We start from the raw sequence: 22,900 nt of genomic DNA on the forward strand, positions 1-22,900 counted from the left end.
CCACTAAAAAAAATACATTAAAAAAAAATGAAAACATCTATATGTATAGAATAAAATTGGGAATTGCATCAACTGACCATCTTCATGTACATCATTCAGACAATATGAATATGTTATCTATATTACTACACGCACTACTGTCACCAATCAATACTATCAATATAGCCCTAATCCCTTAAATGATTGTTTTTGAATAGATATTAAAAGCATTGTTCCTCCCATGGGAAGGTTACATTGTTTTTCTCTGAAAGAAATTGCACATGTACCTCTGTATTCATAGAAAGTACATTATCATCACAATTCTTAAAAAAACACATTTAAATTAACAAAAATCTCATTGCAACTAATGGAGCCAAACATTTTCTTTAAAATAAAAGTATTTATTGACCAAGATTACTTAAACCCAATGGTTGAAGTTACAAGGCCTGTTTCACGAATTCTAGGCCTACTCATTGTACCTTTAGTCACTTAATGTGAGCAGAAATTCTCCATCAATGATGGCTCCAATTCTCCACCAACAAGACAAAGAATAACTGTAATTCTGTCAAAACTTCTTTCAACATTAAACCATGTTGTGTACTGCACTCGAAGGCTAGCCGTGACCAGGCGTCCGTAGGAAGGCGGACCACGGTGTGGTCTGTGGTCTCTCCACTCGTAGTCCAGCTACACTGAAAACATACAAGGCCCGTCCAGTCTCCCAGGTGGTCTTGTGCTTCATCATGCAAATACGCAGGACAACGTTAGCGTCCCGTCTGAACTGCCTACACAACGCTTCCGAGTGCTGTAGTTTCGGACTCAGAGTCTTCAGTGTCCCTGTTTAAGGATGGGAGAGGGACAAGAATGAGACGCAATGCATCGACCTTCATGGAAATAAGGCATGCTTAGAAATGTTATGAGTTCAAGTCTACAATTAAGGATGTCAGAACAAAGCATCAATCGGGATGTGTGTGTATATGCCAGCTCTTGGCTCATGAGACTACCAAAGCTAATGTTTGTTTAGTAACACAAACAGGCCACACGTTTGTTCTGTCATGTTGTGAATGAATAGCCTCACTCACAGCAGCTTCTGCAGCAGCTTGCGATTACTCTTCCTCTTTTCCTCATCAATGGGATAGGTCTTCAATATCAACAGTCCGATGGCTATGAGAGCCACAGGGACCGGAGAGACCAGCACCTTTAGAGTTAAGATGACCGACTCGGGTTGGTAGCAGCCCCTGGTCACATACCCGGCAAAGCTGCTCAACAATGTGGAAACACGGAGAGGGGAGGGGGCAAAAGAGTAAGTACAGGTGGTTATGAGAAAAGGGTTATGTTAATTTAAAGCCACATGACCTCTGGCTCCTGCTCTGGATGGTAACCTCATGCATACAGCAATGATCGAATGGGCAATTATGAACTCAGGACCTTTGTATTTGCTAAGTTGCTACATTGTAGAAGCAGTAACTGTTTAACCAAAGTTAGAAAAGGGAATTTGTGAATCATGATGACGAATAGGCAAGACAGATGGAATGAGTAAAAGTGGTTAACAATGCGATTATTAATGCACTTATATTTTAGTGACCACAGTGTGGCCCGTTGCAAAGTAAAAAATAATAACTAACTCCAGGCTGAGCGTGGAGATGCCCAGCGACACGCCCGACGCAAACTTAGTGAAGAAGACATAGAAGGAGAAGAAAATGGCCTCGTAGCCCCGGATGTCTGGGTTCTTCAACTTGAAGTCGTCCACGACATCTGGGAGCATCGACCTGCGGCGACAGACACAACTTAACTAACAAAACTAGCCATGAAATCAGTTGGAGGACCGAGTGGTCACCGCGGTAACAAAACAAGCCACGCCCTAAGGTCTGCTCATGCTTACCACGGCAGGAGAAAAGCTACTGCCACGCTGGCGCCGGTCGCCACGGAGACCATATAGGAAATCACCAGATTGCTCCTGATGCACACCATCAGGATCATGAAGGGAACCGCCCACTGTTGGGGAGAGAGGGGGTGAGCACAATGAGTCGGATACGGGGGAACCCTATCCACAAAGATTACCTCTTTGAAAGGAGGCAATTTGAATTCTGTGGTCGCGTCTCACTGTGATGCCCAAGTATACCGCCGTCTTCTTCCCGAAGCGGGTCAAGAACCACTGCCAAAACGGAATGGAGATGGTGCCTGAGAGCTGTGGAGGAAGCACATGGTAGCATGAGTTAATGATTCGGCAGGTTAAGCAGAGATCACAGTGTACTATAAAGGCTGCTTTTACAGAAAACTCTTTAACGAGAAGATACATTTATTTAAGTGAAATTGCCATTGATTGATAAACAGAGAGAGGACCTTTGGCCTAGGACACATGTAATCATAGAGCTATAAACCCTAGTAGGGAGGCTGGGCAACCCTTGAGCTCCGATGTGGGACATGGTCAGGACCGCCACTGTTGATATGAGCAACCATTTAAAAGTAAGTTTAAAGCAAAACCTAGGGAGAGGCTACAAACCTGTTTCCCACATGGCAACATGGAGCACTCAGTCATGTATCATTGTCTCTTCTACAATAAACCGGCTTTCATCAACACCACCCTGCGTCCTTGTGTTTGAAGAAGCCAAGAAAAAACAGCTAGGTGGAGCGTGGCATGGACTTTGCTACAATGAATACATGCATTTTTTGTTTTACAATGCGAATAGATAGATATCTTGATAAAGTCTGTAAACACGATTGATCACACTCACCATAATGACTAAGAGAATGTTCTGGAAGTCATCTCTGTGGTCCAGTGCGTATGTGAGGAAAAGGGCAAAGTTTCCTTCCATTAGCTGTGCCAACAGAAAAAAAACTATTAACGCGACTGAATGAACAGTTTGCAATTGGTAATTCACTGTATGACATAAAGTTGGATCAGATCAGAACGTTGTACCATGAAGGCGAGGGAGATGAAGAGGAAGCCCAGGACCAGTTTGACGTATGGTCCGTGCCCCATTACCAGTCTCAGGCCTTGGCAGAAGGTTATTGGTTTGGCCTTCTTTTGACTAATATCTGGAGATACACACGGTACATACAACCATGGTGGAGTAGAGCAGAGGGGTAATGAGTTCCCAGGGACCCAGATTATGTGCTGAGCATTCCAGCAATTCCTGCTATGATGTCTGCAAAGCAATTCATGAAGGACACGTATTCAGAAACAATGTCTCTCTGTGGAATTTCTTCAGAGGGAGATTGTAATGAGGTAACGGCCTCTAGGGATAACAGCCGGATCTGAGAGATGTTGAAAAATGTGTGCTGTTTTGTAACGACCATGGATGCAACTAGATTCTCACCTTTCTGCTCCTTGACCCCCACGAACAAGATGGCGGCACAGAGCACGTAGATGGCACAGATGACTCCGGAGGCTATCATGTACGCCTCTTTCTTTCAATGGGAAGACACAGAGTAAGCATTAGCTTCTTACAACTAGTGAAGTACTACTCTTAGTATAGTAGACAATTTAATAAAGAGTATTACACTGATGGAGTATAAGTAGTTGTTTTTTTTACAAAACATGAACTTATTAATACAAATGAAATTGCAGAATGTCAATCTCAGTGGACCTGCATTCTAATGTTTTCTTGTGATGAATGATGCATGGGGGTCTCACCGTGTCGTCCAGTGAGCGAGTTACGTTCCTCAACGGCTGGGTCCCGTTGCCATCGCGATCCAAATCGTACTCTTTGGGGATGCAGGGGGTGATGGCCCCGCCTACGATCTGGCCCTGGATGGCCGTACCCACCACCGAACCCAGCACTTCCACGGTCATTCCTGGGTGTGTGGATGGAGAGGAGGCGATAGGAGAGGGGAGTCAATGCGGAAAAGTCCGAAAACCGTAGGCTCTATCAGAGGCACTGTTTGTACCCCTGTAATGGTAGAAACTTAATTTCTTACATGGTAATGTAGAAATGTACAAACCTGTACAATCGTGTGTGTGTGTGTGTGTGTGTGTGTGTGTGTGTGTGTTTGTGTGTGTGTGTGTGTGTGTGTGTGTACCAAGGCTTACGGTAGGCGGTGGCCGAGTCTCTTTCCTTTTGCTCATCACTGATGAACATGGTGAAGGAGGAGTAGGGCACGTGGAAGCACTGTGAACCCACAGAGTAACAAAGTGAGCCCTCCTGGTGTACTGGGGTGCGTGTAGAATACAGGTGGCATGAGGTCAGTGCATCTGAGAATTGCTCGTTTGCATTTTCAAGTAGTAAATATTTTACTACATTCGTTATGCAAAAAGTTGTGGTTTGTTGCCTCTGTATTGGCTTGCTGGGCATAAATATTGCATATGATTATTTAATTAGTTCTTCAATATATCCATTTCTACCCATTTCTATCCAATGCACACCTTTCATGAGATGAAATGTAAGTAACATCAACATACATATATCGTCATAACATCCCACGTTGAACGGTGAGACCCCGGTGTCTACTGCGCTACACGTTGAACGGTGCGACCCCTGTGTCTACTGCGCTACACGTTGAACGGTGAGACCCCTGTGTCTACTGCGCTACACGTTGAACGGTGCGACCCCTGTGTCTACTGCGCTACACGTTGAACGGTGCGACCCCTGTGTCTACTGCGCTACACGTTGAACGGTGAGACCCCTGTGTCTACTGCGCTACACGTTGAACGGTGCGACCCCTGTGTCTACTGCGCTACACGTTGAACGGTGAGACCCCTGTGTCTACTGCGCTACACGTTGAACGGTGCGACCCCTGTGTCTACTGCGCTACACGTTGAACGGTGCGACCCCTGGGTCTACTGCGCTACACGTTAGCCTTTCTCCAGATTCCCCTACTGACCGTCTGCAGTGACTGGAAGAGACAGTAGAAGACCAGGTACCAGAGGACCTTCCCATGCTCCACCGCAGGAACGTACCAGATCAGGAAGTAGCACGTCACCGCAAAGGGCGTGGACAGGAGGACCCTGGGGAGGCAGGGGTCAAGGGTCAGACCGGACGGCAGACATGTGCATGGCATAAGGACTGGGTTTCAAGTGGGGTGAAACACACTTACAGATACAGGTTACTTTATGGAGTCAGTGAGGAAATGTTTTTATTGCAATATATGCAATGGTCATTGTTCATAAAGATCCTCATTAGTTGATTGATTGATCTTGATGTTTTATCTCTAGGTTATCAGGAATCCTCTCACTCCTCTTCATTTGAAACCAACAAACTGCAATCCCTGGTTTATGTTATCTTTTCATTCATGTCAAACTATATGGATTTTCCCCGTGTGATAGAAGCAGCTGCATATCTTGGACTCACCCTTGGATGTAGCAGATTGATGAAAGCTTTTATAGTCAACAAAGTTGTTGAATTATTCATTCATATTCTAAATGCAGTAATAAGTATTAACTACAAATGAACTAACAGTTAACTAATGGTCTAGTAATCATTTACAAATGGTGTTCAATTTTACTAATGGTGTTCATGTTAACTAAGGTATTAATTTAGACATTTAATAGTTTAACCTTCTGGCTGATGGAATAAGGTTAACTGAAACTGAAATTGAGGTCACATTGCATTTTGAAGGGCTGGGGTTCACACAGACATTGCGACACAGACACGTTTTTGTCATAGACATGTCTGTGCAGTATTATACATCTCATGCAGTATTATAGTTTGCAGTTGTACTGTACAGCAGATACCCCATCTTCTTTCTAACCATTATCTTTATAATTTACATTTAATCAATGTAGGACTCATCTTGTGCAAACGTCACCCCTTCCCCACCTGCATGCTCTGAGACTCCCTCACAATCTTCTCTCCTAGGCACTGCACCATTTGCCATTCGAGGCCGCCTCATTGGTCCAAAACGGTGGTGTGTTGCGGCTGGACCAATGGCAGCAGGAGAAGCTTGTGTTTTCCCCCGACCCCCACACCACGTGCAGCTTTACGAATAACCGGCCTTCTTACGCGGATGCTGAGGTGACTCAGTCAGTATTTTTTGCGGAGCATAGAATGTTACATTTGCATACTGAACATTCTCTGTTTGACTGGCTGTACTCTTCCTGTTCAATGAAGTACAGATACTATAGAGCATGCAATAAATTACATGCACTACATAGACCCTGGCTACTTCCTTCACTATGTGTGTGTCCTCAAATAATGCAAAGTTTAGGATGGATTGCCCTCTCAATATTGCAGCTAAACATTAAATACCTAATCACCAATGTGCTATATAACAGTTCTATTCAAACAGCCACTGTAAGTCGGAGGTATCCTCGTTGGTTGAAGCCCAGGAATACAGGTAGCAGAGGAAGAAAGTATTCCACTCTTCCATGTGAAATGCCATGCTGAGTTAAAATGCAAAGTGTGTCAGAAGAAGGCCCTTTTAAGAAACCTTTTCGCAGTCTTCTTCCCTTTCAAAGCATCAACAGTTCAAAGAATTCTTTCGCTGATAAAAGATGATTTTGTAATTACAGTTGTATTTCTTAATTGTAAAAGCACAATGAAGAAGAAATAAGAAATCATACATAGTACAATGACAATGGAAAACTGCTTGAGTGTCCATGTCGCACATCGTTATTTCTTCTTTTTGTCATAGACATAAATAAATGCTTAATATGATACTTCCCCCCATTCACAAGGGGAAGTAGAGCCAATCTATGACTCATCTTCCAGCAAACTCCTGTCCCTGTTCCTTCCACAAAAAGAACACAGTATATATATATATATATATATATATATATATATATATATATCGTATTTAGAATGTCTATAGTATGTTTTTTTATCATAATTATTCGTTTTTTAATATCCACACATCTTGTGTGTGCATGCATGTGTGTGTGTATGCACGCAAGTGTGTGTGTGTGTGTGTGTGCGTGTGCGTTTCAGGTGTCAGGTCCCCTACCAGGGCATCATGCGACCGAAGCGAGTCCACCTGGTGCGGCTCACCAGGAACCCCACGCAGGGGTCGGTCACTGCATCCCAGGCCCGGCCCACGAACAGGATGATGGATGCGTAGAACGGATCCAGCTAACCACGGGAAAGAAGGACCAGAGACAGGTCAACACTGGGATGTGGAACAGCCAAAGGAATGAAATGTGTCCCTGAATGTTCAGTGGAGGACAGATGGGAGGCTGAGTTGTCCTCGACAAAGGGCTCAATGGGAGGAATATCGAGATAAGGGGAACACCAAATACTTGAGAATTTCACATTTCTACCTTCTCGGCGCACCGGGTTCAGGGAACAAATAATGCAGTGAGATCATGCTTAGAGCTGAGTGGGGTGACTTCATTAGCTTGTTCTCCGTTGCAGTGAATCCTGCTAATTGAACACACTGACTAGTTGAGCGTTAAATCCAAACAGTAGGGGTTTGTGGGACTACATGCCACGCACTGTTAAATGAATACCACCATTCTCAAAGGGGTGTGTGAGTATGTGGGTGCACCCCCTGGAATATCATCGATATATATCTGATAACAATATGATAGTAATTTAAATTGCTTATCTTCACTCAAAAATCAGATAATCTTGCTTATCTGGGTATTATCGGTAATATACTTCATTTTTAAAAATGTTGGTTTTAATTCTCTTCTCTTGTGGCTCTGATGACATGGGTTGAACCTCCCGCCTCACCTGTGCCACATCCAGTAGGTAGATCTGCAGGAAGAAGCCCAGGGCGCTGCCGGTGATCTGGTAGGGTGCGCCGCCTACGGCGTAGCACAGCTTGCTGCAGACGGACAGAGGTTTCCTCCGCTCCTTCGTCTGCGAGGTAGGCCAAAAAAAGAGACCCAAGATGTTTCACACGCACTGAACCCTGTGACTCCCCGGTTCAGTGGGGTCTCAATGTGCACGGACTGCATTTCTACCTGAAGGGGGATTAATAAGCGATGGCGCTTTATAAGATTATGATATGTTCATGTCGTCCCTTCCGGCACACACATGTGCTGACACACACACACACAAACGTAGACACACACACGCTGACGCACACATGCACACACACAAACACATGCTGACACACACACACACACACACACACACACACACACACACACACACACACACACACACACACACACACTGCCTCTTCTCCTCTTTCCTACGAAGTCACTTCTTGTTTGGCCGCCTGCCTCCCTACTATCAAACACTTGGCCTCATTCATAGCATTAAACCTCCACCTGTTAAGACCAGGGACCAAGTTGGCCGGCTCTTCTCACCCCACATGCTGAAAATGTCAGATTTAGACTCAAATCCCCTACGGCTGTAGAGTATACGACCGGGCCTTTGCTGCAGCTTAGAAAGTGGTTTGAGGGTTTTAAATGACTTGAGTTAACACACACACATGCCAATGCACTTTTGCCTGACACGCACTCATCCACTCACTCATTCACTCACTCACTCAAACACTCACACACACGCATATGCACAAATGCATTAAGGCTGGCCCATGGATGGATGGATGGATGGATGGATGGATGAATGGATGGATGGATGAACAGAGGAATGGAGGGATCAGGGGATGGTAAGACTTGAGCTGACAGTAGCCTATAGTGATAGTAAGATCATCCTGAGCGGTTGCATCCTGGTCCTTGGTATCTTTTGCCTGAATAACTGCAGGCATACAACCACCCACCTAGGGGCCATTTTTCATTTCTAGTAATTAATGTCGTAAGTCACTTGAAATTGGCTGGACAAAACGTTTGACTGAAGAAAAGTGGAGGCTCACTGTCACCCCTTTCGGAAGACGCAAAATGGTTTATTCCACCAAAACACTACCTCAGCTAATCGTGTGTTGAGTCACTGCTATGGCTGAAGCGCTAATTTGCAACAAGATAGTCATGTCTGTCCCCAAGAAAGAGAAATCAGGGTCACAAAAAGGTTTCGACTGCAAGCTGAGGGAAACAACTAACTGATTTCTTTCAAAAGAAAGGTGAGCTCAAAGGTTTAAGAATGGTTTAAGCTGATTTCAGCAGTTTTTTAGATTAAAGGCTGTGAGCAAGGAATCTAGCTTGGAGCATAATAGCATTGTATAACATAAAATAATCAATATCATATATTAATCAGCATTAGACCTACAATGTCATGACCTATATAGCAAATAAATTACATCTCTAGCAAATGAATAAAATACCTAGTAAAGGTTAACATCATGAATAAAAAGAAAGATGTGTGAGATAGATGGATCAAGAGAGAAAGGGGGCATACGGCGTCTACTTTTGTATAGGGCCAAGAATATGTGCTACACCCCTGCTTACACCTTCCCGCACAAGCACCTGAGTCTGCGCGTTCGGGGGACACAGCCGCAAATCTAGAGCACCTAAGTAAAACGTACAATGCATACGTAGCCTATAATAGGCTAATATAGAACCGGGCAGCGATTAGCCCTAAACGTTTAAATTGTTTAAGTCGCTAAAAGCTGCCGGGATGAGTGTAAACGCCGGTTGGAAATGAATGAAACGTCCTAATAATGCAATCATGTATTCCTCCCAATCACGTTTCCCATAGCTGTAGTAGTTATCTTACCTTCTTTTCAATTTGTACTCCATCTGCACTTAATGGTTTTACTGGTAATAAAGTTGTCGCCGAATACTGCTCTGCACCATCCCCTCTTGCCATTGCCTTGACGAATGTGGATGAAAATGCTCGGAAGACAAATAGCACATTGAAAATAAATGTGCTTGTGTGGTCTGTTAAGAGCGTCTTGTTCCTCTGCTCACTGCCTGGGTTTGAACATTATAAAGCCTACTACGCTTCTGACGTCATTTCAATGTCATACCTGACGACTCGACGTAGGTCCAAAGCATCCATACACACATCCTCATGTTGCCTACTCTCATCAGTGCTGCTGTAATGGTTCTTTTCTGGTATTTATCAAGGTAGGACATACAATTATGTCGTTTATAATTTGTAATAATTTACCAAAAAAAATCGATCAGGTGGTTACATATACATTTTTACTGCTGTTTCTCACATAATAGGTAGGCCTATTCATATGACAGAGAGGGACATATTTCGCTTAACCTTAGTTTGCCCCCATAATTTTATTCAAAGGATGTTATCTCATTAAACAATATTGATTTAGTAGATTAATTTAGTACCTTTTGTTTTAATGGGATAAATTATAATTGATTAGTATTCTACAGAGGCTTTTGTCCAAATGTTATTATTTTAAATTACACTTGACGTATATAAAAAACAAGATTTTTCCTTTTGTTTAAATATAATACAACATAAAACGAAAACGACAAAGCCACAAAAATTGCGTTATGTGGCTTTACTTATGTGACACAAGTTGTCACATGTCGGCATGTGTGTAGGGTAGTTTACAATTCAGAGCAAGCTTAGAATATGCAAAAATATAAAAATGCACCTGGACATAACTCGATCTCCACTGGAATGCAAATGTCAATTATACATGGTGTGGCAAAAACAGACACTCCCCCCCCTGCTCAGTGACGTAAACAAATATTGGCCTACACAGTTAAAATTAATCCATCTGATCCATCCGCTCCCGCTGTCCCAATAGGAACTAATGGTCTGCCTCTCCCAGTTGAGGTCCTAACTATTGGGTAGACACCAGCTATTATTGAGGTGGTTAGATGAGTGGTTGGAGAACACAAATCCCTGGGTCTTTGGCTTTTGATTGACCTTTTAGAATGTCTGAAAGAAAGACATACAACCTTGTAGCCTTGGGCAAATAAAAAAGAACCAATGGAGGAACAAACATTCAGATTTGACAAAAAAAAGCATTGACACAGGCCTAAAACTTTACGTTGCCAACACAACAGAAGAGTCGTGTCACGTCAGTGATTACAATAGTTTATTCATTGGTTTTAGATACAGAACGTTGTGTGCACATTTTTGTCCACTGTCCAGAAGGGGGTGCCAAAAGGTTACCTAGTTCAAGCTCAACCTGCTACCAATTAACAAGAAGACCTAAGTTGGACCTCTTTGCGTGCTGCCTATATTAACCACACAGGAAGAGTTCATTGAGAGGGCATTAAGTTAGTAATACCTGGCTTTTTGTTGGACGAGCGTCCGACACACAAGCCCCATCAAATCGATAGTCTTATGAAATAAGCTTACGATTCTTCATTTCTTTTCCAAAACAAGACTATTGTTAGTATAAAATACATACTTTTTTAGTAAGCCTGGCAACCTTCTTACCTCTTGTAGATTGTGATTCATTTTCTCGTGGTGAACACTAGAGAGTTCAGGTTCTAACTCTAAAGCCCCAACCCATCATTGTACTTTACAAGGCTGTACGAGAGACGGTGTGTAGACGGTGTGTAGATGGTGTGTAGACGGTGTGTAGACGGTGTGTAGATGGTGTGTAGACGGTGTGTAGATGGTGTATAGACGGTGTGTAGACGGTGTATAGATGGTGTGTAGACGGTGTGTAGACGTGTGTAGACGGTGTGTAGACGGTGTGTAGACGGTGTGTAGACAGTGTGTAGACGGTGTGTAGACGGTGTGTAGATGGTGTGTAGACGGTGTGTAGACGGTGTGTAGATGGTGTGTAGATGGTGTGTAGACGGTGTGTAGACGGTGTGTAGATGGTGTATAGACGGTGTATAGACGGTGTGTAGACGGTGTGTAGGTGGTGTATAGACGGTGTGTAGATGGTGTGTAGACGGTGTGTAGACGTGTGTAGACGGTGTGTAGACGGTGTGTAGACGGTGTGTAGACGGTGTGTAGACGGTGTGTAGATGGTGTATAGACGGTGTGTAGACGGTGTGTAGATGGTGTATAGACGGTGTGTAGACGGTGTGTAATGTGTAGACGGTGTGTAGACGGTGTGTAGGTGGTGTTTAGATGGTGCAGCTGCCTGGGCCACTGGCTGGGGGGGCTCATCAGGAAGGCGGCCTGTACGGTAATGGGTCCTGAGTTGGCCTAGGCCCACACATGAGGTTCAAGAGAATATGGGGTCTGAGGAGCGGCAGCCTGGAAGAACTCTCCTGTTTTTCTTTCCAAAAGGGCCACCACACTTTCAGTTTGGAATTAATCAACATGATATTTGCTCTGTTGAATTGCTTTGTTGACCTATTTTACCCAATAGTTTGCGTTCCTGGGCATTCTGGTGTTACGTGCACCAGTATCAAACTTGCAGGATGAACATAAGACTATGGTTGCTTGTCACATTGTTGGTCTGTTTGATTGGGGCTGCTCTTGCATTTTCGTTGTTGTAGTTATTACTTCTTTCCATCGCTTTCATACGCACACAGCTGTTCACCAATCGGACACCAGGTGGCAGCCTCGTTCAGAAACAATATCTGCTGCAGTGTGGTAAGAAGATGTACTATTTCGGGTTTACCACTTAAATGTTTTAACTAAACTGTTCTTTCATCACATGTTCAACCCACACACACACACACATACACACACACACACACACACACACAGTGCAGAAGTTAATGTGGTAAAAGTAAAAGCTTTGTGTACAAAAGGTAATTATAAAATTACCTTCTGTACTAATATCAACACTAACCGCAGAAATCGGCATGACAAAAACTCAAAGGTGCAACATTGATAAACACGAACGCTGTTTGTCACTGCGAAATGTTTGCAACCTGCTGCCTACAATGGTCAGGCCTTCTGAGGGCGTGTCACATATGCTGTTGACCATCCCTGGGGAGCCATTAAGGTTTTCAATGAGTTGTATTCCCTTCCCTTTCTCTGTCCTCCGCACTTCCCTCATCGTAGCATATGAGCACCATGCCTTTTGAAATGTGCCTCGTAAAGAAATAAAAAATGTCCAGACTGGTTGGAGAAATGGGCAGAGGTCAGGGGATCGATGACCCCTGTGTCACAGAGGCCGTGTGGGATAGGAGTGTTGGCTGACCACTGCAATCAACCGTGAGGATGATTCCACTCAGTACCTCCAAGTCAAAGTATTGCCCCCCCCCCCTTACACACTCACACACACACAGTCACACACACAAATTCCTCCAGTCACAGATTCCCCAGGGTGACTGAGTAGGATGTTAATGTCCGCTGCATGAGTGCCCCTGTTAATACCTCCTACCCCCCCATCCCCCGTTTTACCGATGTCTTTCTCCCATCTCACTCATATGCTACTCTGACAATGGCAGACAAAGCAGGGTACTTGAATTTAAGATGGAGATGACTTGGGGAGCAGGCTATTGTTGGTGTAAAAGCATTGTTACCACAACAATGATACTCCCGATGGGAGAGGTTCAGAGTTTTCAGTCCTCCTGAAGGCCCTCATCTGAATTTTATGGGGCCTTTTTTGTTCCTACTGGTCAGGATGGAGGCATTTGTGAACGTGGCAGATTGCAGGGTGGCCTGTTGTGGTTGGTAAACCGTGCAAGGTGGCCGGTGTAGGCACTGCTTTGTCCCATTAAACAACCTCCCATTGAACAGATGAATCATTTTCAGTTCTACGCCGTCATCCAAGGCAGCCGACATCAGTGTATGTATAGACCTTCTTACTCCTGCTCCAGGAACTATAATGAAATGAAATGAAAAAAGTTAAATCCATTTAAAACCAAATTATAGTTTAGATCAGGTATGCATGAAGGTGCACTTCAGATTCAGGGCTGACACCTGACTCAGTGGGACAGCTTGATGGTTAAAGCCTTCTAGACATAATAAGAATGCCCTCAAAACAACAAAAACAAAGGCCAAAATAAACCGATATAGGCCCAAATACAAAAACACAGGCCGAAAAAAAAACTATATTAGACCAACTACAAAAAACACAGTACAAAATAAAACAATGGAGTCCAAACAACAAGAACAAAGGCTGAAATAGAACAATGAGCTCTCTCCAGTAAGAAGCACCACAGTCAGACAGGGATGATGATGCCACGGGCCAGAGGTGTGTTCGACCTCAGACGCCATCGGCAACAACAGCTGTTTATCACTAATCAGCTCGTCGCTCTCGCTCTGCGTCCCTGAGAAGCTTCCAGAAGGGCTACACTGATCGATGTGCTTCGGGGGTTAGGGCAGGGGGGGGGGCTCTTCGTCTCTGTCTGCCCTTGCCTCTTCTAGGAGTCGTTGGCGAACTTTGACCTCTGACCCGCATCCTGGCCCGGCCGCCTGTCCACACCAGACAATGCGGTATCAAATTAGTTTACACCTCCACTTAATCATTGCCTGGTGCAATATGGCCGCAGCGTGTGCATGTTTAAACCATGTCTGCCTGGAGGTGGACCTTTACAAAGGTCAAGGATGCCTTTACCTCAAGCTGTTTTATATCCAGAAGTGCTTGGACCCAATAAAGATGTCCGTAAAATTATATAATTTCGTTAGGGGGATCCCTGCTGGGTACACACTCCTGCAGCACAATGAGGCCTTGTCACGTTAAGGAGACAAAGAAGAATGGACTACACACCGTTTTACTTGTATGTCCATAGACCAGCAGATGTGGAGAACCGAACTCCTGGCCGTCACTGGGTGTCTTGTGGAGCGATCTTATCATCTCTTATTCACACTGATCTGTCTTTCAGGGTTCATTACAACACAGACCACTGTGGTTTATGTTAGTGTTCAGTCATTTATAAAATATGCATATTTGACTGTCATAAAAAATAAATGAGGCAAAAAACAATTCATTTTTTATGAATTCATGTATGAATTCATTCATTCAGTAAAATTAATTCTAAACAAATTCTGGCTTGCAGACATGGTGATTTGGGGAAACCAAGGTGTAATATAATTGTCATCACGGATTTCCACCCGACTATTTTGGTCGCGTTTTATTTTCTGCTCAAACCCCAGTCATTCTAGTAGAGAGAAAAGAGCCCTCAATGACTTTAAAAGGCTGGGCAGGACTGTATACATCCCCCGCCTTTTATGTAAATGACCAGGCTTACCCGGATCAACCGCTGCAGATATTTTCGAGGCTCCTCCCTCAGTTTTATCATCATATAACAGGATATATCAGTGGCGCGAAAAACGCACTGTGTGGCTCCATATGACCGACAGAGTTGCAGGCTGGAAAGCGTGTGAATAAATAAGTGGTTTTAAATCGTTCCGCCCTCACACCCAGAGCTAAGTCGCCGTTCGGCACCGGGTGTTTTCCGGATCCCTAACTGTGGAGTTTGCCTTTCCTGGAGGAATTTTCCATCTCCTCAATTACGCATTGTGGTTTGTGGATATCCTACTAGGGTGAGTAGCGCTTCCTGTTTTTAACGGTTTTAACTAATTACAGCACTACAAAGTTTATACCGAGGAAGTGTAGAAGTGCACTCCGGGTATCTGGGAAATACTCCTGGTTTAAAAAGTCGTCTTTGGGGGCTAATTTGCGTCGGAAGTCTGTTGTTTGGGAAAGCGTGTGTAACAAAGCATGACCCGATATCCCCGGTTCCCATGTCAGCGCGGAGCCGCCTGTACAAAGGGCATTTAAACATTACAAAGAGCATTCACACATTTCAAAGGGGATTTAAAGATCACTTAGCGCATTTAAACCATCAAGGTAGATGATCAGCAGGTCATATAGTAGGCCTACTGTAAGCGATAAACAATAATAGAATAAATGGTAGAGAAACGCTCCGAATTCGCTACCATTAGTAGCCTACTATTGTGTTGCAGTGCTGTACGACGTGCTCACCATCTGCCTTGATGGTGGTTGCCTTGCTGCAGAGAGCGGTCATCCGCAACATGCAATCAATTATTAACACAGTCCTATTTGGAGAACGTGGGCTAGTAGGAGACGGGGCTCTGGATGGGGTTGCATGGCGCTTTCTACATAGGAGCCCAAATCTTCCCCTTAAAAGTGAATGCGCAGGTCTGTTGACGCTGATTACGGCTGTTTTGTCATGCAGGTGGTGTGCGGTCTTGAATGCAAACTACTTGTAGTATCGTCGCCCATCGGGATACAGGAGTTGACGCCAGGTGGTAGCCTCTGCAAACTCTTAAGGACTTTTGGGAAAAGATGGAGTTCGACTGTTATCAACCGTATTTTTTCGAAGATTTCGACACCAAGGAAGACTTTTACAAGTCCACCGCTCCCAGCGAGGATATATGGAAAAAGTTCGAGCTGCTGCCCACCCCTCCCATGTCGCCCACCCGGACGCTCGGCGGTGCGGCCATGCTCGTTTCCCCGGGCGACAAACTCAGCTGGCTTTCCAAGTTCCTGGGCCAGGACGACGAGTACGAGGGACAGTTCATCCCCGACACGGAGGAGCTCTTTGGCAACCTCAGCTCCATCATTATCCAGGACTGCATGTGGAGTAGCTTCTCTGCAAGGGGCCAGCTGGAGAAGGTCAATAACGACCGTCTGTCGGCCATCCAGAATCGAGGACTACTCCCCGCGCCCCAGATCACGGGGAGGGCCACTAAAGCGCAGTGCGCCTCACCTGATGCGTCACTGGCCACTGCCTTGGCGACAGACTGTGTTGACCCCGCGGCGGTTCTCACAATCCCAACAAACAGCTTTAGGAAACCGGCCTCGTCGGGCTCAGAGTCTCGGACGGATTCCTCGGGTAAGAACCAATTCTTGAATATTGCATGTACCCATCTAGTATATAGGACACAGAACATAGCTAAAGTAAAATAGATGTGGACACTGCACACACCAGCATATATACCCCGGTGTTAAACACTGCGCCCGTATCGCAGTTATGCTTGATGTGTTATTATTAGAATGATAGTGCGGTAGAAGAAGGGCGGGGTGATGGGTGTTCTTGGGGATTTATTGCTCTCTAGGAGAAACTCCTGAAGACCAAATTAGCACATGCCAATTTACATAAAATAGGTTAATCTTATGTTAATTGTTGAGGATTGGCCATTCTACCTGACCACATATCTACGTCCTTTATTTCTGAATTAGCATGGGTGTCAATGGCCCTATACGCATATCTTGATTGTTATTCCACTGAGAAGCAGTTGAACCATTAACATTTTTCCTTTAGCGAAGAATGTCAAGGGTTGCTGCTGGCAATCTTCAGATTATTTCGCCAGTGGCAACTGGCGCCCCAACGCCACTTTACCGTTTGAAATGTTTAATATTGTGAACATGAAGACCTAACCATTTTACCCGTGATTGCCTCACAGACGATGACGAGGAGGAGATCGACGTCGTCACCGTGGAGAGCAAGCAGAACCGCGGGCGTGTAGCGAGGACGCAAAAACCCGAGACCCTCACGGTCCGCGCAGACCCCTGTCCCGCCCGCTTTCACCTGTCCGTCCACCAGCAGCAACACAACTACGCCGCGCCCTCCCCGGACAGTGACGACGACGACGACGACGACGAGGAGGATGACGAGGATGACGACGACGACGACGAGAGGCACGGCGAGGAAGAGGACGACGAAGAGCCCCAAAGGAAGCGCAGCTGCATGGAGTCGTCCTCCGCGTCCCCGGCCGGCTCCTCCTCGGACACGCCCGGCAGCTCGGACAACGAGGACGTGGACCGCCGGCGGAACCACAACTTCCTGGAGCGCAAGCGGCGCAACGACCTGCGCTCGCGCTTCATGGCGCTGCGCGACGAGGTCCCGGGCCTGGTGGAGTCCGCCAAGACCCCCAAGGTGGCCATCCTGACCCAGGCCACGGAGTACCTGGACCAGCTGCACCAGCGCGACAAGCAGCAGGCCCAGGAGAAGAAGAGGCTGAGGGGGCGGCAGCAGCAGCTGCTCCGCAGGCTGGTGGACCTGCGGCGCACGTGAGGCCCAAAGAGGACCGAGAGGAGCCAAGGACTTTAGTGTTTGTTTGATACTTTGGGGGGGGGGGGGATCCTATGACTACTTGCCTTGTGTACAAAGCGTTGGACTTAAGTTTGACAAATTGCCTCTGCGAATCTCTGTGGGCCTCTTAAAAGGTGTGTGTGTGTGTGTGTGTGTGTGTGTGTGTGTGTGTGTGTGTGTGTGTGTGTGTGTGTGTGTGTGTGTGTGTGTGTGTGTGTGTGTGTGTGTGTGTGTGTGTGTGGTAATGGATATATAGCTATGACCAATGTTTGTTCCCGGTATGCTCTGTATAGTTGCTCAAAGAGCCTATTTTGAAAAGAAAATATCTTCATAATTCACCTGTGCGCTGGTGTGAATATCTATGTACCCTACAGTGTCTGTGTGTGTCCAAACTTAATTTTCCTCGATGAAATGACTCTGCATTTCTTATTGCACACTTGGATTGGAGTTAAGTGTAAAAGCCATCGTCATGTACATGAACGGGTCGTCCTCTGATTTAGTTAATTGTTCAAATATCTTTTTTTTTTTTGTACTCACGTTTGTCTGTAATTAGTTCATTACTCCCTGGGAAGGAGGCAAAATCAAAACTTGTAAATGAACTTTGTTCCCTATATACCATGCCCACTGGCATCGTAGAGCTTCTATTTTGTTAAGAAAATGTAAAAACGGGCAAAAAGAATTAAGTGGCACTACTGTACTTTACTCACAAGTCACTTTGTGAAATTCCGAATGCTTTTTCTCCTGTTTGATTTCGACGCATACTCATATCGCCAGCTCATGTTGCATTAAATTTTGATACATTTGCATATAATATTTTGTATTCATCTTTCTATTGTGTGTTGGAGTATTACACTCTTCAGGTCTGTTTGTATGTGTGAGCCGTACAGGCTTTCAATTCACATGACGAGTTGTATTTAAAGCTTGTCTCGCTCCAGCGGGCCGTATGTAAAATGAGCCCAGGATAAGAGTGAGCCCGACCTTGAGTTGTGCCCTTGAAGTGTACGCGCGGTACCTCAAGAGGATCCTCCCATCTGCAGCTGCTGCGGCAGCATGCTTGGGTACCTGATGTTCCTTGAACTAGGTTACACTGACACGCACACGGGGCGAGGCATCTTTAGAACAGTCCCTTGGTAACGGGAAGGACTGGGGTCACTTAAGTGCCATTGGATGCGTCTACCATCGTGAGTTATACGGTTTAACTCTGCCAAAGTGGTTTTAAAATAGAAGCAGGGAGTTGTGAAGATGTCAGAGCTACTCACTTTGTTATATATAGAATTACAAATGACATATTTATTGATCGAGTTGAAAAATATTAAACATTTGAGTGATCTTTAAAAAATCACCCAACCTAATGACCGCGAGGGCATTCATTGACACGGCCACATCTGTGAATGTACAACAGTGAGATATAGCACTGTTATGGTAAAGTTAGCCCGCAGAGCTGGATGCAGGTAACTCGATTATCTGTTCTGCATTTGAGTTTCACTGAGGAACTTGTTTTCAACGATACAAAAGTGGTCTAGAAAGCTCCTCTTGTGGGCGTGGAGCTGATACTTACGGTTCTGTTACTAGAGTGCTTCGACGCAAATTGAACTTGAACCGCTTGCTTACCTGCTGAGGCGATCCCTCGCAGATGCCTCCAGAATCCAGGCCTCATCCGACTCGATCCACGGCTGTTGGAACAATCAACACAAAGACCCATTTTATTCAAAAACAGCCAGATAGAATTGCCAGACACACCCTGAACCACAAACTGTCTCACACCTTACCACCCTTTGTTGTGACTGGCATGGCCGTGGTGTCGTACTTTTATTTTCCGCCACGACTGGGGACAATTCTACCCCTCAGGACATCCTTCCCGCCTGTGAAATTCCCTTTGGATGTATACTTTTTGATCTCAGGAGGATACGTGGCACACACATCGCACCAGACACCCGCATTTAACACGTGTCACCCCCCCCCGTTCAATATAGCAGCCGCACAATGCCTGTCGTGTGCAAGGGGACACCTGCACCGCTACTGTTAACCAAAGCATCCACTGCATGTCTAGGTCTCAAGGCCCAGGAGAACATTCTGTAACAGCGTTTTATTCTCCACGTCAGGTATTACAGGCCTGACCTAGATAGTACAGGACCGACTACAACGTTTGTCTGTGTATGGCAGTTGAGGTGCCAGTAAAAGGAGGAGATAAGAGCGACGACTTTGTGATCGGGGCAGGTGCTTGGCTTATCCAGCTGCCCCTATGCAGATCTAGGAAGTGAGAGCGGCCCTGCTTATCAGATATTAGTCCTCCCCCCGCGGATCAGATAGCAAATGCCTGCTCGGTTTCCTTTGCTCTCACCCAACCAGATATTTTCAGCATTACACAACTTCCGTGTGAGCTCTCCAAGAATGGTGGAGAGGACGTTCTAGGTGTCTTGTAGGAATGCAGTGCTTTCTGAAAAGGTCTCAAGATGCCTTTCGTTTATTGTGATTATATGTGTTTCCACATATAATCTCTATATATAATGATATAATGACTCACAATCCAATGAGGATCGGTTTGCAATTCACCAATGTGTGTGGATCGGCTTTGTTCCTCTGACTCATCCATGCCAAGTGCACCAGGGGTTAACTACTGGTTTACTCAAGTTTCCTCTAACACCCCCTGAAAAAGAGAAAGAACATGGGATCTCTTCCTCAAGGAAGCGTGATGTAAGGGGATCCCTTTGTGCTCGCGAGGTGTGCCGGTGTTTTTTACGGCAGGCTGACGGTTGAACTCCTCCGACTCGTCCGACCTGATTTTTCTTCTCCAGGGGCCCACGCAGCGCCTACGCAGGGCCCCACTCCACCACACACGTGGGATCAATCTTACACACATGTGCAGCCTGTGGGTGGCTGCTGTCTGCTCTGTGCAACACTACAAAAGAAGAAAAGTGTTTCATTCACTCACATCTGCGGGGCCCCGTTCATTTTCCATGTTTTTTTTCTTTGTCATGGCCGCGGACCATGAGAGGCCCGCGGCCTCCGCTGTATGTTCCCATGCCTGAGAGAGTGTATGATGGCTTTACGGCCGGGCTAAGCCTAAGTGTGTGATCAGGGTGGGACTGTGGCGGATCGATTACTCGGCTGGTTTGTGTTGTACCCGCTAACCGTTTCTCCGTCTCCCTGCATATCTCTCTTCTCCCTGCCTTTATCACTCTCACTCCCCCTCTCTCCCTCTCTCTCTCTCCCCCTATCTCCCCCCCCCTCCCCTTCCCGCTCTTTGATTCATTCATTTTCCTCTCACTTGTTCACACGCTAGTTTTTGTCCGCAGTTGCAGCATTGATCGGCCGCCAGCGATTATTTGTCTTCCTTATTACCTCTGTGTGACACGATAGACAATAAGTGCGGCGCGGTGGAGCGAATGAGCTGAGCCAACGGTTTGATCCATTCACTTTGACACTCCATGCTTGGTAGATCAGAGCTCAATGAATTCACAAGATGATAGGAAACCTGCTGCCTTTGTCTGTCTATGGTCTGTCTGTGTATTTTTCATGAGACGCTGTTTGAAAAACATAACAATCCCAATGAAGCACTAATAGGAAAGATTCAAGTTGGTGGGGAGAATGTCATTCTATTTCACAGATAACCAAATTCATGTCCAAGTTCACTCAAGGATCAGTTTGTACAGAGTGTGCATGTATGTGACCTGTTAAACGAATGAGATTGCCCTTGAGCAAATACAGGAGCTACATTCCTTGATGACAGTTCATGCATGATGTAAACATATGAACCGACCAAAAAGCCTCAACTGACCCAGCCATTACTATTATGCTTCTTTGTCTTTCAACTACCTATAAGATTGGTGTGTGTGTGTGTGTGTGTGTGCGTGTGCGTGTTCAGTTCAAAACACTTCAGCCTCAGTGTAATGAACTGCAATATTGTAATTGCCCCATAACTCATTCCTCTTGAGCAACCTAGTGTATGAAAAAACAAGTGCATCCTTGTTCTTGAAAATGTACGTTGTACTTTCGCAATTGGACAATTCCTGGCTGTCACTGCGATCATCATTGTCCTATCCTAATGCTGAACAAACATTGGCTCGAGAGAGGTTGAGCAATTTCTCTAAAGCCATTTGAGCTGGTAGCTAGTGCTGCAGTGGTGTTAAAAGTACACACTGTACCAAAGTGCTAAGATACACTTCTAGTTCTCCTAGAGACGGCATTCCTCCACGCTGGAGTCCCACTCCCGTCTCCGTCTTTTACACAGTTAACGTCTGTCGTGCGCGATAAGCACCAAAGGTTACACCGAGGGCCTGTCTTTTCTGTGTGTAACTGTTCAATCGGTCTTGATGTAAGGAAGTCCAATGATGCAAAACCTAAAAATAATCAATCATTCAATACTGTTTGTACACAATGAACCGGCGATTCGTACTGAAAACCTGCAGCACTGCATTGACTGCTGCCGTATAAGTTTAGGCGTGTTATGTAACTGTCGGAGCTGCAGAAGGAATGCGGGGTGGTTTCTCATCGGCTTCTGACTCTCACTTATTTTAACAAACCTCCGTTCCATAATGCAACTGTCAAGTGGCTGACAGTCAGCAAAAGGAGTAACAACCAGCAAGCATTCACACACACCCAACACACTTACACACACACACACACACACACACACACAAAAATACACACACACACACACACATATGGAAACATTCCCTGATTGCGGTGCTCCATCTCCCTGACCACCGGCCTACGTTTCGGCTGAGGTGTGGACTCAGCTAGTGTCTATCTGACCTTAATGAGGCTCTAGTCATAGACAGTACAATGCTTGTAGTCTTTCACACACACTCACACACACAAACCAATGGGTAGTGGCACTGTGGCCACATCATGAACATGCAAGTCATGCAAGTGTGGACCAGATGACTTATTCTGCTTGGTGACCTCTCACTCTCTTACTCCCCTTCCTATTATCGCTCTATAATAATCTCTATTATCGATTCCTAGTTCCTTCTTTTACAATCTCCACCCGCCCCCCCCTCCTCCGGCACCTTATAAATGTTCCAGTGTCTTTTGCTCTTCCCTCAGGTGCTTATCTCTGCCATTCCCTGATGTAGGTTGCTCCGCTTAGATCATTCCCGCTCCCGCCTGAATCCCCCCCCCCCCGTTGTCAGGCCGGTGTTACATAACATCAATGATTCAGTCGGAACGCACTGTACTCTCTGTCTGCATATGGCTACAGCAGACTGCTGGCCCTCCACAGCCCGACAGAGTAAAGACGCATAGGGCATCGCTGCACAACAACACATGGGCCTCACTGAGGACAGAGAAGGTCAG

General features: G+C 45.5%; 2 protein-coding genes across 2 annotated transcripts; one reads left to right on the forward strand and one right to left on the reverse strand.

Annotated features, from left to right (window-relative positions):
* Positions 1-703: 703 nt before the first annotated feature.
* LOC307086561 (sodium-dependent lysophosphatidylcholine symporter 1-B-like) lies at positions 704-9,569 on the reverse strand (the record flags this gene model as incomplete). The annotated part of the gene is made up of 14 exons (XM_079751807.1): positions 704-813; positions 1,059-1,235; positions 1,602-1,745; positions 1,859-1,971; positions 2,081-2,164; positions 2,712-2,795; positions 2,897-3,015; positions 3,297-3,387; positions 3,614-3,774; positions 4,010-4,088; positions 4,801-4,924; positions 6,859-6,983; positions 7,587-7,715; positions 9,477-9,569. 14 exons carry the CDS (start codon positions 9,567-9,569, stop codon positions 762-764), a joined length of 1,575 nt encoding a protein of 524 aa, XP_079607933.1. The 3' UTR covers positions 704-761.
* Positions 9,570-14,870: 5,301 nt separating this feature from the next.
* Positions 14,871-18,407, forward strand: LOC307087229 (protein L-Myc-1b-like). The gene is made up of 3 exons (XM_079752727.1): positions 14,871-15,086; positions 15,743-16,402; positions 16,974-18,407. Exons 2-3 carry the CDS (start codon positions 15,853-15,855, stop codon positions 17,582-17,584), a joined length of 1,161 nt encoding a protein of 386 aa, XP_079608853.1. The 5' UTR covers positions 14,871-15,086; positions 15,743-15,852; the 3' UTR covers positions 17,585-18,407.
* Positions 18,408-22,900: the final 4,493 nt, after the last annotated feature.

Source organism: Pollachius pollachius, assembly GCF_949987615.1.
Source record: "Pollachius pollachius genome assembly, chromosome: 15".
NCBI lineage: Eukaryota > Metazoa > Chordata > Actinopteri > Gadiformes > Gadidae > Pollachius > Pollachius pollachius.

Coding starts and splice junctions, on each gene's coding strand:
- LOC307087229 (XM_079752727.1), top strand. CDS start 15,853: ATGGAGTTCGACTGTTATCAACCGTATTTTTTCGAAGATTTCGACACC. Junction 16,403..16,973: donor GTCTCGGACGGATTCCTCGG/GTAAGAACCAAT, acceptor ATTGCCTCACAG/ACGATGACGAGGAGGAGATC.